At 34.3% G+C, this 15,973-nt stretch overlaps 1 protein-coding gene across 3 annotated transcripts in view; it reads right to left on the reverse strand.

Annotated features, from left to right (window-relative positions):
- Nucleotides 1-15,973, reverse strand: part of LOC138321343 (MFS-type efflux pump MSMEG_3705-like) — a 36,791-nt gene that overhangs the window by 2,790 nt on the left and 18,028 nt on the right. For 2 of the 3 annotated variants that reach the window (XM_069264970.1, XM_069264968.1), the window contains 8 exons: nucleotides 14,743-14,799; nucleotides 11,034-11,256; nucleotides 4,973-5,239; nucleotides 3,133-3,295; nucleotides 1,961-2,186; nucleotides 1,060-1,256; nucleotides 473-557; nucleotides 19-204 (listed from right to left, as the gene is read on the reverse strand). In XM_069264970.1, coding sequence (XP_069121071.1) covers nucleotides 19-204; nucleotides 473-557; nucleotides 1,060-1,256; nucleotides 1,961-2,186; nucleotides 3,133-3,295; nucleotides 4,973-5,239; nucleotides 11,034-11,256; nucleotides 14,743-14,799 — 1,404 coding nt within the window. The remainder of the gene's footprint in view (nucleotides 1-18; nucleotides 205-472; nucleotides 558-1,059; nucleotides 1,257-1,960; nucleotides 2,187-3,132; nucleotides 3,296-4,972; nucleotides 5,240-11,033; nucleotides 11,257-14,742; nucleotides 14,800-15,973) is intronic. The other variant, XM_069264971.1, reaches the window with a different exon arrangement.

Genomic DNA, 15,973 nt, shown 5'->3' on the forward strand with positions numbered 1-15,973 from the left:
TGCTATGTATATATTTACCTCTCCAGGCGTCGGCCTTGGAGTAGTCGGCCGATTCGAAGGCGTCACGTATACTGGGAATAAGGAGCTGTACATTGCCTCCTATGTTTGTGATAATGAAGAGGTACAGAGCCACACCTGTCGTACGTATATCTGAAGGCATCAACTCCACTATTACAGCTAGGGTGATTCCAATCCACATCTCACCTGTAAAAGGTAAATTCTAATTAATATTTATTAGAAAATTGTTAGTAATGCTTAACTCATCCGCCCCTCGAATTCCAAAATGGACTATTCCAGACTTTGATATAAATGAATCTAAATGCATCTTTCTGGGTGAATTGCTTAATGTAATGGATTTTCACTTTATGACTCAGCTGATAATTGTCCAGTGATATTGTCAGGCGTTTTTCTGTGAAGCTCTGAAACTATGGTACATGTATTTGAAATTGTAATCGAAAATAGAACGACTTACCAAATAAATAAGTAGGTATCTGGAAGGCAAAGGCAGCTGGTGGTTTGAAGTACAGGGTACCAGCGGCAAATGGTGAGGCTATGATCTGTAACACAACATAAAATACTTAGAGAACATTGAAACTACTTTGTTTCTGAGTTAAGAAGTTCATTTTAAACAATTTTCTCTATAACAGTGCTACATGCTGAGGAAGGAAAGAATGGAGTGGTCCCCTATCATAAAGTAAGCCATGTTTAACGTTGCTTAACTATATGACACACATATATGATACTTATCTGCAGAGCCACATAGCTAGTAATTGAAATATTCAGTTGAAATGTCTATCCATGTCACAATATTCTATCAGTTTTACCTATCGATACAAATTAAGTTCAATTTACCGTTCATCCACAATAGTGTAATATAGCATCATTTCAGTTTTTTCTATGTTAAGGTAAGTGTCATTTTTTTTTTTTTTTTTGGAACTTGCGTAATTCAGACAGTCGTGTTGCAATACATGAAATATGCAAGTGAGCTAGATCTAATTAATTAAAACAATCATATATGTGGTGTATGAACCTTGTGTTTTTGTATGGACAGACTCTTACCAAGCTAACAAATATGATGGATATTCGGCCATACAATCCTCTTTTCTTGACGACTCGATCAGCGATGAAACCTCCTACCAACACACTGAGACTGCCGCCCACGAGTGGTATCCATGACATCCAGGTCCCGATCTGTTCTTTAGTCTGACCAATCAGGGTAAAGTATGGCTGGGTACTGTAGGCGAACACGTAGCCAGCTGTAATATATAAATACAATGAAATACATTAGATCTACATTCAGTAATAAGACCCCTCTCTTTAAAATCTCTCACTTGCTTTTAGGGTGATTTTTCTAGGTATAATTATAAAGATAAAACAAGTATATACATTTTCCACCTAGCAGTGCACAGGAGGAAATAAATCTGAATTATAATTTATCATCAATAAATACCAGAACTACGCATTGACATATTGACATCAATAGGACTACCGTATTTTCCGGACAATAAACCGCACCTGTGTATAAGCCGCAGAGGCCTTTTTTACGATTTTTTCAGGTAAATATCCATGCATGCCCAGTCAAAATGTCCTAAATCATAAAAACAGTGACTGAAGGGATAAATGGCCAATTTGACCTGTGCATGAAGATCACTTGGCTATAAAGTCTGTTATTTATTTGTCACTTGTCTTTATAGACATGTTTGAGTAAGGTTACCATTTGATGAAATTAAACTATTCATCTTAAAATTTCAGGATTATATTGTGTGCCTGCCTATTCCGTATTGGCATATCACAGAGTTATCTGCCCTTGTGGGTAGGTATTAATTGTGACGTTGTGTGTTTGTGATCGTAACATCATCCTTTTAAAAGAAAATGATGTGATTCACACTCAAAATAATGACATCATAATGGATACCTACCAACGGAGACAACTCTATCATATGAATGACAGACTACTCACATGCGTTTCTTATAGAGCCTCCCAGACAGATGAGGATCACAGACGGACTAATAAAATAACGTAATAATTTTTTTATTTTTTCTGTTCCTGTCAGCTCGACCACAGGAGCAGATTCATCTCCTTTCTTCACATCTCGTTTCCTTTCCGGCTCCTTCAGGAATATCAAAATAAGGATTCCCAAGAGAATTCCAGGAGCTCCAGACAAGAAAAAGGACCATCTCCATCCCTTAAGGAAAAAACATGGAATGAAGACAGAACTGTTAAATATTCTTGTAATACCAAACCAAGCTGTTTTACTATATCCATCTATCTTATATGATCAAATTTGTCAATAATAAAAAAAATACAAACTTTATTTATTTTACATCGATTGAGAAACAAGTTATACAACTTATATAAATCACTCTCGATGGCCCGGATGTAAGCGCGCGAGGGGTCATAGTGTGGGAGGAAACCGGAGTGCCCGGAGAAAACCCACGTGATCGGGCAGGTGACCCCTGACTTTTTCATGTCCATGCCGGGGATCGAACCCCGGCCGGCTAGGTGAAAGGCGAGCGGCTTAACCACTACATCACCCGATCACCCTGTCAATAATAGAGATATGCAGTAAAGTACATGTATTTTTATTTCATGGGATTTTGTATTCCGCCATTTGCACAATTTTTTTCATAGTGCAAAATTATATCCATCCATCTTATTTGATCAAATATGTCAATAATAGAGATATGCGGTAAAGTACAAGTGCTTTTATTTCAATGGATTTTGTATTCCGCCATATTCGCAATTTTTTTCAAAGTGCAAAATTCAAAACACCATCAAAAATTAATAAATAGTGTGCATATATATACTGAAAACCATGCAGTGAAGCTCATATTAAGACAGTGTAAATAAGATTGAAAACATGAAATTAAGACACTTAAGAAATTGAAGCATTTTACAGTAGATACCTCACTTGTACAGATTTGAAAGCTTAATCTTAATTCAATGCATTTCAATTATTTTGTAATGAAAAAGGTTTCACTGTCAAAAACGTTTTACTGTAATACACTTTGATTTCTTACCAGTGTTCTTTATTTTTGATTATTTACTATTCTAATATTTGTTTATAACATATTGCCATGTGTTCTAAGTGCCATGTGTCTCTTTAAAGTGACATACTTGAGAACACTTACCTGCCCGTTGATGTCTGCGAGTGTGATGAAGTTACCGAAGGCGTACGCCAGACTGTATCCCATGTAGATACCCCAGTTATATATACCTATAGCCAGCCCCCGGGTCTCCGTGGTGAAGTAGTCCGTTATTATAGAGGCAGCAAAAGGTGTACAACCAGCTTCTCTGTAACAATTAACCAAAATCAAAATCAGGATATTCTTTACGATAGGTTTATGATGTTTTAAGATTGAATGGCTCTCTTTGTCTTCTTAATCCAACTTTTGTCCTTGTAACCTCATCTCCACTTTCTAGGAAATTTCCCAATAAGTCCTAACACAACTCGTCCTAACTTCAAATTGTTCAGTATTCACACAACTTACCATTGTCTAAATATACCGTATTCACACAACTTACCATAGTCTAAATATACCGTATTCACACAACTTACCATAGTCTAAATATACCGTATTCACACAACTTACCATAGTCTAAATATACCGTATTCACACAACTTACCATAGTCTAAATATACCGTATTCACACAACTTACCATAGTCTAAATATACCGTATTCACACAACTTACCATAGTCTAAATATACCGTATTCAACCCAATAAGCACAAAGGGCTGTTGAAAAATTGATGCAACTCAGGGGGCCCATAATAGAAACAAAATTTGGACTTGCCTTCCATAAAATTATTCTACAAAGTAAGCCAGAAATCAATTTGCAAAATAAATCAGTAAGAAAACCAACAAAGTTTTCATATTTTCAGTCGACATCAAATTCAAAGTAAGTGAAATTGAAGCCTAAAAAACGCAGAGAGGTGCTTATAGGGATGGGGGCGCTTATTGGGGCGAATAAGGTATACTGGTACAGAGGACTCCACTTAAATGGTTATTCGAATTTTCGATTATTTGTATAAAATTCTGCAGTCCCGATTTTTTCGTTCTTTATCTTTGTTTTTCAACTCTGTGCATTTAAATAAACTTTTACATGACCTCTGGTTATTCGAATAAAACATCTGGGAAATTCTAAAATCAAAATAGAATATTTTTCAATTCTCCAAAGTATTTTCAGAGAAATTCGCCAATATATGTTTCAAGATACTTCGTTTTTACTAGAAATCAGTATGTATTCCTTTACACAACTCTTCTTTGTGACCACCCATCCATCTCCCTCACCTTCACAGAGATGTTTCCCTTTTTATCACAACCCAACTTATCCTTACATATGTGTTAGTACATGTGCTTCAATCTCTTAAATTCTATCATAAACTTACCCTATAGTCTTAGTGCAAACTAAAATATACAACTCAATTAACTCAGACCTTTCAACCCTAACCATCTTCTGTTTTCTAGATTTTTCTCCTGACCCACTCTTGCCTAATTTTACAATTACAATACCTCATATTTACATTTGAATCTCTGAAACACTATCAAACATCTACCATAATCATAGTCTAGTGCGATTCTGGTGATCGAATGGTGTAGTGGCTAAACCACTTGCCGTTCACTAATCGGCCGGGATTCAACATCCCTGGTATGGACATGAAAAGGTCAAGGGTCACCTGCCCGATCGCATGAGTTTTCTCCGGGCATTCTGGTTTCCTTCTACTCTATGACTCCTTATACGCTTACATCAGGGCCATCAAGAGTGATTTGTATTTATATAAAAAAATTATAAATCTTGTTTTGCTATTGATGTCAAATACATTGAGAGTTTATAGTTGACCCAATCCACACACAATGTTGGCCTATTGGCCTTTGTATATAAGAAATTACACAATTCTACCCCATTATACTTTCTATGGTATTTTCTCAATTATGACTCTATCTGTAATACTCAACAATACAACTTACCCCAGCCCAAGGCCAAACCGTAGAAGGGCCAGCTGCCAATATTCTTTAACAAACCCTGTCAGTAATGTCATCACCGACCAGAATATACAACAAATGGCCAGCATATTTTTTCTGTTATACTTGTCCGCCAGAAAGCCAATAAAGATCCCAGAGAATGTGTAGATGACAATGAAGGCGGGACCAGCGATGATTTGGTAGAGGAGTCCTTGTCCATTGTAGTCCCACTTACAAATAGCACTATTGTTACTGTTCAATGTGGATGTACAACTGCAACAAATATCATTCACAGGTGTTCGTTTCTAATATAAGTATAAGTATAATACTGGGTCAAGGTCTATAACTCGGCCGGCCATATAACACTAACCCAATCTCCGAAAAAATATGATTATTAACCAACCGTATAGGATATGCCAATAGGAATACTCTCAATCGACAGCCAGATAATTTATCTTTAATTTGGTATATAATACAATATATTAGCATGCCGTATAAATGTCACTAGGTATCCAGAAACATCGGAAAACAGCCTGATATCAACTGGTCGGACACAGTTGTGTCCTCCGATAAACACGCCAGGGCTCTAATGGGTAGCTCAAAATCCACTGCATGTCAACACTTCAGCGTCATAAGAATGAAAGTTTGGTAGAAAACAAACTTACCAGTTAGTAAATCCATGTATAAATCCCATCCATTTGCCTAACGTAGCCCTCTGAAATATCCGATTGAAAAATTTATGTCTCTAGCCGCCATGTAAGTAGGTGTGCAGTAGATTTGTTTTGTCAGCGTTGATTGTGGCTCTCTAAAATTAATTGACCAATCAACGCCGAGAAAACAAATGTAATACACACATATCAACATGGCGTCCTAAGAGACACACATTTTTTCAAATCGGAAATTTCAAAAGGCTGTATTAAGCAAATGGATTGGTATATAGATAAACACTAACATACCGGTAAGTTTGTTTTTTTACCAAACTTTAATTCCTATGAAGCTGAAATGTATGACATGCAGTGGTTTTTGAGCTACCCATTAGAGCCCTGGCGTGTTGATCAGAGGGACACCACAGTGTCCGACCAGTTGAAATCTGGCTGTTTTTCCGATGTTTCTGGATATCTAGTGATATCTATACGGCATGCTATATATTGTATCATATACCAAATTAAAGATTAAATTATCTGGCTTTCGATTGAGAGTATTCCTATTGTCATATCCTATACGGTTGGTTAATAATCATACTTTTTCTGAAATTGGGTAGTGTTATATGGCCGGCCGAGTTATAGACCTTGACCCTATTATACTTATTATATTAGAAACGAACACCTGTGTATCATTGTCTTTATTGTACATTTACAGCATTAAAATTTTGTCACACAACATCATACATCATTTTCAGCAGTAAATGTTCCACAAAAACCTAGGTTCAGGCCTGGGACCTCCAACTAAATAAAGATGGGTGATTTGGCACTGATAAAAGACTCAGTCCAGTACCGATAGACTCCTTTCTATAAGTATTTGTCCCCTAAGGCACAAAAGCTAACCCATGCTCATTATTTCCATGCTTAAAGCTTGAAATAGAGGTTGGCCAGCAGACAACCTTTTGTAAAAGGAGAGGAGAAAATGTAGGGAATAGACTCAAAAACAGGAACTTCCAAAAACTTAGGTGGAAGCTTCATGTTCAGCAATGACAGGTCCAGTCACACTAGAAGTGTGTATAACTGGAGACATAATATACCAAGTTACTAAAGTTAACCTGAATACACTAGAAGTGTGTATAACTGGAGAACATAATTACCAAGTTACTAAAGTTACTATTGAATACACTAGAAGTGTGTATAACTGGAGACATAATAATACCAAGTTACTAAAGTTAACCTGAATACACTAGAAGTGTGTATAACTGGAGACATAATATACCAAGTTACTAAAGTTACTATTGAATACACTAGAAGTGTGTATAACTGGAGACATAATAAACCAAGTTACTAAAGTTACTACTGAATACACTAGAAGTGTGTATAACTGGAGACATAATATACCAAGTTACTAAAGTTACTACTGAATACACTAGAAGTGTGTATAACTGGAGACATAATATACCAAGTTACTAAAGTTACTACTGAATACACTAGAAGTGTGTATAACTGGAGACATAATATACCAAGTTACTAAAGTTACTATTGAATACACTAGAAGTGTGTATAACTGGTGACATAATATACCAAGTTACTAAAGTTACTACTGAATACACTAGAAGTGTGTATAACTGGTGACATATATACCAAGTTACTAAAGTACTAGTACTAATTGAAAACTAGAAGTGTGTATAACTGGAGACAATATACCAAGTTACTAAAGTTACTATTGAATACACTAGAAGTGTGTATAACTGGAGAACATAATAACCAAGTTACTAAAGTTACTACTGAATACACTAGAAGTGTGTATAACTGGAGACATAATATACCAAGTTACTAAAGTTACTATTGAATACACTAGAAGTGTGTATAACTGGAGACATAATATACCAAGTTACTAAAGTTACTATTGAATACACTAGAAGTGTGTATAACTGGAGACATAATATACCAAGTTACTAAAGTTACTACTGAATACACTAGAAGTGTGTATAACTGGAGACATAATATACCAAGTTACTAAAGTTACTACTGAATACACTAGAAGTGTGTATAACTGGAGACATAATATACCAAGTTACTAAAGTTACTATTGAATACACTAGAAGTGTGTATAACTGGAGACATAATATACCAAGTTACTAAAGTTACTACTGAATACACTAGAAGTGTGTATAACTGGAGACATAATATACCAAGTTACTAAAGTTACTACTGAATACACTAGAAGTGTGTATAACTGGAGACATAATATACCAAGTTACTAAAGTTACTATTGAATACACTAGAAGTGTGTATAACTGGAGACATAATATACCAAGTTACTAAAGTTACTACTGAATACACTAGAAGTGTGTATAACTGGAGACATAATATACCAAGTTACTAAAGTTACTACTGAATACACTAGAAGTGTGTATAACTGGAGACATAATATACCAAGTTACTAAAGTTACTACTGAATACACTAGAAGTGTGTATAACTGGAGACATAATATACCAAGTTACTAAAGTTACTACTGAATACACTAGAAGTGTGTATAACTGGAGACATAATATACCAAGTTACTAAAGTTACTACTGAATACACTAGAAGTGTGTATAACTGGAGACATAATATACCAAGTTACTAAAGTTACTACTGAATACACTAGAAGTGTGTATAACTGGACATAATATACCAAGTTACTAAAGTTACTACTGAATACACTAGAAGTGTGTATAACTGGAGACATAATATACCAAGTTACTAAAGTTACTACTGAATACACTAGAAGTGTGTATAACTGGAGACATAATATACCAAGTTACTAAAGTTACTACTGAATACACTAGAAGTGTGTATAACTGGAGACATAATATACCAAGTTACTAAAGTTACTACTGAATACACTAGAAGTGTGTATAACTGGAGACATAATATACCAAGTTACTAAAGTTACTACTGAATACACTAGAAGTGTGTATAACTGGAGACATAATATACCAAGTTACTAAAGTTACTACTGAATACACTAGAAGTGTGTATAACTGGAGACATAATATACCAAGTTACTAAAGTTACTACTGAATACACTAGAAGTGTGTATAACTGGAGACATAATATACCAAGTTACTAAAGTTACTATGAATACACTAGAAGTGTGTATAACTGGAGACATAATATACCAAGTTACTAAAGTTACTACTGAATACACTAGAAGTGTGTATAACTGGAGACATAATATACCAAGTTACTAAAGTTACTACTGAATACACTAGAAGTGTGTATAACTGGAGACATAATATACCAAGTTACTAAAGTTACTACTGAATACACTAGAAGTGTGTATAACTGGAGACATAATATACCAAGTTACTAAAGTTACTACTGAATACACTAGAAGTGTGTATAACTGGAGACATAATATACCAAGTTACTAAAGTTACTACTGAATACACTAGAAGTGTGTATAACTGGAGACATAATATACCAAGTTACTAAAGTTACTACTGAATACACTAGAAGTGTGTATAACTGGAGACATAATATACCAAGTTACTAAAGTTACTATTGAATACACTAGAAGTGTGTATAACTGGAGACATAATATACCAAGTTACTAAAGTTACTATTGAATACACTAGAAGTGTGTATAACTGGAGACATAATATACCAAGTTACTAAAGTTACTACTGAATACACTAGAAGTGTGTATAACTGGAGACATAATATACCAAGTTACTAAAGTTACTACTGAATACACTAGAAGTGTGTATAACTGGAGACATAATATACCAAGTTACTAAAGTTACTACTGAATACACTAGAAGTGTGTATAACTGGAGACATAATATACCAAGTTACTAAAGTTACTACTGAATACACTAGAAGTGTGTATAACTGGAGACATAATATACCAAGTTACTAAAGTTACTACTGAATACACTAGAAGTGTGTATAACTGGAGACATAATATACCAAGTTACTAAAGTTACTACTGAATACACTAGAAGTGTGTATAACTGGAGACATAATATACCAAGTTACTAAAGTTACTACTGAATACACTAGAAGTGTGTATAACTGGAGACATAATATACCAAGTTACTAAAGTTACTACTGAATACACTAGAAGTGTGTATAACTGGAGACATAATATACCAAGTTACTAAAGTTACTACTGAATACACTAGAAGTGTGTATAACTGGAGACATAATATACCAAGTTACTAAAGTTACTACTGAATACACTAGAAGTGTGTATAACTGGTGACATAATATACCAAGTTACTAAAGTTACTACTGAATACACTAGAAGTGTGTATAACTGGAGACATAATATACCAAGTTACTAAAGTTACTACTGAATACACTAGAAGTGTGTATAACTGGAGACATAATATACCAAGTTACTAAAGTTACTACTGAATACACTAGAAGTGTGTATAACTGGAGACATAATATACCAAGTTACTAAAGTTACTACTGAATACACTAGAAGTGTGTATAACTGGAGACATAATATACCAAGTTACTAAAGTTACTACTGAATACACTAGAAGTGTGTATAACTGGAGACATAATATACCAAGTTACTAAAGTTACTACTGAATACACTAGAAGTGTGTATAACTGGAGACATAATATACCAAGTTACTAAAGTTACTACTGAATACACTAGAAGTGTGTATAACTGGAGACATAATATACCAAGTTACTAAAGTTACTACTGAATACACTAGAAGTGTGTATAACTGGAGACATAATATACCAAGTTACCTAAAGTTACTACTGAATACACTAGAAGTGTGTATAACTGGAGACATAATATACCAAGTTACTAAAGTTACTACTGAATACACTAGAAGTGTGTATAACTGGAGACATAATATACCAAGTTACTAAAGTTACTACTGAATACACTAGAAGTGTGTATAACTGGAGACATAATATACCAAGTTACTAAAGTTACTACTGAATACACTAGAAGTGTGTATAACTGGAGACATAATATACCAAGTTACTAAAGTTACTATTAAATACCCATCAACCAGTCTATATAGACCACCCAAGGAACAAGGGAAATATAGTCTCTATAGCAAAGTGATCATTATACACAGGTCAAATTGTGTTCCATATGGCCATTTGGGACCCTAGGAAAATGGTCTTATTAAGTAGACGGTCTTTATATAGAGATGGTTGGTAAGGCTAAAGAAATATTCACAAACAATAAACCATCGTTATAGATTTACATTACAGTAAAACCTGCTTACAAAAACCTTAACCCAAGGGAGACAGGAAAAGAGTCTTTATAGCCAGATGGTATTTATACTCTGGTCAAATTGTCTTGAAATTGGTCAATTGATATCTAAGAAAATTAGTCTTTATAAGCAGATAGTCTTTATACAGAGGAAGTCGCTAAGACAGGCTTCACTGTACTTACTTTGTCTCTGATTTGATTTCAATACACTCGATGCCCTGAATCTCTGCCTTGGTGAACGTTGTGTTGTCCATACAGCCTTTGTCACCATATTGAATGTCCTGGGCTATGGACTTGTTCGTGATGGCCAGCATGAACCGGTCCAGCTGGTTCAGGAGGAATGCCAGCAATAACAGTACGAGTACAAAAACCTTGTAAGGTGTAATGGTGGTCCACCATCCCACATCTACAGACACAAAGTAACGCGAACTGGTGAGAATAGTTTCTAGTGCGTAGCCACTGAATTACAACTTTGCAAATAACAAGAATATGAGGATGTGCAAAGAGTAGATGTATTCATATACTGTATCAGATTAATTAAGTCCTATGTTACTCCCATCAACTAGCCATGAATATTAACTAAGTCTATGTTACTCCATCACATAACCATGAATATTAATTAAGTCTATGTTACTCCATCACATAGCCATGAATATTAATTAAGTCTATGTTACTCCATCACATAACCATGAATATTAATTAAGTCTATGTTACTCCATCACATAGCCATGAATATTAATTAAGTCTATGTTACTCCATCACATAACCATGAATATTAATTAAGTCTATGTTACTCCATCACATAGCCATGAATATTAATTAAGTCTATGTTACTCCATCACATAGCCATGAATATTAATTAAGTCTATGTTACTCCATCACATAGCCATGAATATTAATTAAGTCTATGTTACTCCATCAACTAGCTATGAATATTAATTAAGTCTATGTTACTCCATCACATAACCATGAATATTGATTAAGTCTATGTTACTCCATCACATAACCATGAATATTGATTAAGTCTATGTTACTCCATCAACTAGCTATGAATATTAATTAAGTCTATGTTACTCCATCACATAACCATGAATATTAATTAAGTCTATGTTACTCCATCACATAGCCATGAATATTGATTAAGTCTATGTTACTCCATCACATAACCATGAATATTAATTAAGTCTATGTTACTCCATCACATAACCATGAATATTGATTAAGTCTATGTTACTCCATCACATAACATGAATATTAATTACAGTCCATGAATATTAATTAAGTCTATGTTACTCCATCACATAGCCATGAATATTGATTAAGTCTATGTTACTCCATCACATAACCATGAATATTAATTAAGTCTATGTTACTCCATCACATAGCCATGAATATACAGTCAAACCTTGATGTATACGAAGTTCAAGGGACCGTCAGAAAAACTGTGGTAGTTATGTACATGTCGTCTCCAGTTCCGTAAACTTTATAATCATTGTATTTACCACAAGCAAAACAAAATAAAAACAAAGTATGCAATTAATCACATGTATTGCTATCGTTAGCACTACTGATTTAATAATGCAGCTTGTAAAAACAAAGCACCGGGTATCGGCCTGATCAGTGATACTAATTATCTTGATTATATCAAGCAAGCAACACAAGCTGTCATAATCCCTATTGTCCGGCGAAGGGCCGTCGCGAGACAGCTAGGTGTGACAGCATGCCGCGGGGCATCGGCGAACACCTGATCTGTACAGGTAAATTTTTATTCGAATCGTCGAGTGTCAGTTACCTATGATTCTATAACAAATAGTCCATGAAACAAGTTCGATACATTGAGAACTTCGATTCATAAAACTTTGATTCATATATGGGTTAGTTAGTAATGTTATATAGTGAAGAAATTCGGGACCGGACAAAAAGTTCGATACAGCGAGAAATTTGATTCATCAGAGTTCGAATCATCGAGGTTTGACTGTGAATTAAGTCAATGTTACTTAATCACATAGCTATGAATATCTCTATCCTCAGAACTATACAGAAGCTCAAAACTACGAAAGGAAGTACACATGAATATTTTATGTTGTATAGTATTACTTTGCTTCTAGATAAAATATGAACACAAATCAATATCAAATAAAAGTTGCTAGAGCATGTAAATGAGCTTTTATATATAAAAACAGTGACCTTAATGTTGACCTCCAGAGGCAATGAATCATAGAAATTATTACTTAATGAAGCAGTTGTAGTATCTGTTTTCAATGAAATGATAAAAAACATTTCAAACAAAGTGACAGCAATTATGTACCCTGGCACAAAATATAGTATTGATAACCTTGACCTTTATGTCTACTTAGACATGATCAATGTCATTTGGTTTGATTTCTTACTTTGTTGGGTTTTTGGTTTTGTTTTTTTTTTTACTTTTCCATACACAACTATGGCCATTATGAATGGGCATGGATTTGAAGGCTGAGGACTGCCAGCTCCACAAACCAGTACTTTGTACTGAACTGCTCTATGCAAGTCCAAAACTTGCAACTTAGATATATACAAATGTACGGAGCTAGTGTTAGAATGTCAGTTCCTCAATCAAAGTTCAAAGTAAGTTTGATGAAATGTTACAGAAACAGAGTTCTACAAGTATGTATGAATTTGGGTATATCAGCAAGCACATACACATGCAGGAATCCCCTAACAACCACATCATGAAACCAATAAAGGGGGATGGAAATACAACGCCCCTCTAATAAGCTGTCAACAAAGTGTCAATCAGGTATCTGTGGATCCATAGTGCTATACAAGAGGTCCTGCCATAAGTAAATGGCATTATACAAGGAGAATAGTCAAACATTTTTGTTTGAAAGGTGATTATAGCTGTATCACATGATTACTGGAATTTTTGTTCTGCTACAAAAATTGTGATTACAATTCTTCTCTAAAATAGACAAGAAGGTAGGCAAAGGATTACACTTCAGAATTTTATAAAATTTTGTTATTTTCCAAAGAAATAATTTCATCTTGATTTGATTTAAACTTTACTTAGCCTATAGCTAATCAGCTTTTGTACAATTGTACCCGGTATGTTTAATTCCAAGAAAATGTTTACTATCAACTACAAGCAAATCATTCTAATGACGACTCTAAACGTTTTCTCAGTTCCCACTGGTCATTAAACCTCATCACTTTATATCCCACTGGTCATTTAACCTCATCACTTTATATCCCACTGGTCATTTAACCTCATCACTTTATATCCCACTGGTCATTTAACCTCATCACTTTATATCCCACTGGTCATTTAACCTCATCACTTTATATCCCACTGGTCATTTAACCTCATCACTTTATATCCCACTGGTCATTTAACCTCATCACTTTATATCCCACTGGTCATTTAACCTCATCACTTTATATCCCACTGGTCATTTAACCTCATCACTTTATATCCCACTGGTCATTTAACCTCATCACTTTATATCCCACTGGTCATTTAACCTCATCACTTTATATCCCACTGGTCATTTAACCTCATCACTTTTATATCCCACTGGTCATTTAACCTCATCACTTTATATCCCACTGGTCATTTAACCTCATCACTTTATATCCCACTGGTCATTTAACCTCATCACTTTATATCCCACTGGTCATTTAACCTCATCACTTTATATCCCACTGGTCATTTAACCTCATCACTTTATATCCCACTGGTCATTAAACCTCATCACTTTATATCCCACTGGTCATTTAACCTCATCACTTTATATCCCACTGGTCATTTAACCTCATCACTTTATGTAGTATAATACTATTATATATATACCTACAATGTATATACTGTACACATAACATCGTAATGACTACACTAAGGTACACAGAAACATCTCACCTTCAGCATCCTCTGTAGCTTTAGCCCCCATCTCCTGCTTGACTTCTTCCTCCTCGTCTGAAAAATTATGATACCCAAATTGTTTCTTCATTTTAATGTCTTTTCCTAGCGACATGAGAACAATAAGTAAGCAGTACAACAATAGAAGTGATAGATTCCTTATTTAACACTGTGAACACATGACAGGACGTCAATACATAACGCTCTTAAACCACATGATCACATATATACACATGTTTAGTACACTCGACTACAGCATCCCTATCTAATCATTCCAGAAGCAAATAAGTATCTTGTGTCTTTATCTTTAATGTGATATCTTTATAATATCTACCTGTATAAAGTGACCTGTAATCACTGACCTGTCTAAAGTGACCCTTATATTACATTACCTGTCTAAAGTGACTTTTATATTACATTACCTGTCTAAAGTGACTTTTATATTACATTACCTGTCTAAAGTGACTTTTATATTACATTACCTGTCTAAAGTGACTTTTATATTACATTACCTGTCTAAAGTGACTTTTATATTACATTACCTGTCTAAAGTGACTTTTATATTACATATGCCTGTCTAAAGTGACTTTGATATCACATTACCTGTCTAAAATGACTTTTATATTACATTACCTGTCTAAAGTGACTTTTATATTACATTACCTGTCGTAAGTGACTTTTATATTACATATGCCTGTCTAAAGTGACTTTTATATCACATTACCTGTCTAAAGTGACTTTTATATTACATTACCTGTCTAATGTGACTTTTATATTACATTACCTGTCTAATGTGACTTTTATATTACATTCACTTGCCTAAAGTGACCTTTATATAACAGAAACCTGTCTAGCATGACATTTATATTACAATGACCTATCTGAAGCAGACCTTATATTACAATTACCTGTCTAAAGTGGTCATATTAATACAGAAACCTGTCTAAAATGACCATTATATTACAGAAACCTGTATAAAAAGACCTATAACAATTACCTGTCTAAACTGACCATTATATTACAGTCATCTATATTGATCCTTATAATAGTTACCTGCCCTTATTTGCCTTAATTTACCAGTCTAAAGTGACTCTTTTATTACAGTTACCTGTTTTAAATGACCATTATACTATAGTTACCTGTCTAAAATGACCATTATGAAACAGTTACCTGTCTAAAATGGCCATTATGTTACAGGTAACTGTCTAAAATGGCCATTATGTTACAGTTA

Source organism: Argopecten irradians, chromosome 4 (genome assembly GCF_041381155.1).
Source record: "Argopecten irradians isolate NY chromosome 4, Ai_NY, whole genome shotgun sequence".
NCBI lineage: Eukaryota > Metazoa > Mollusca > Bivalvia > Pectinida > Pectinidae > Argopecten > Argopecten irradians.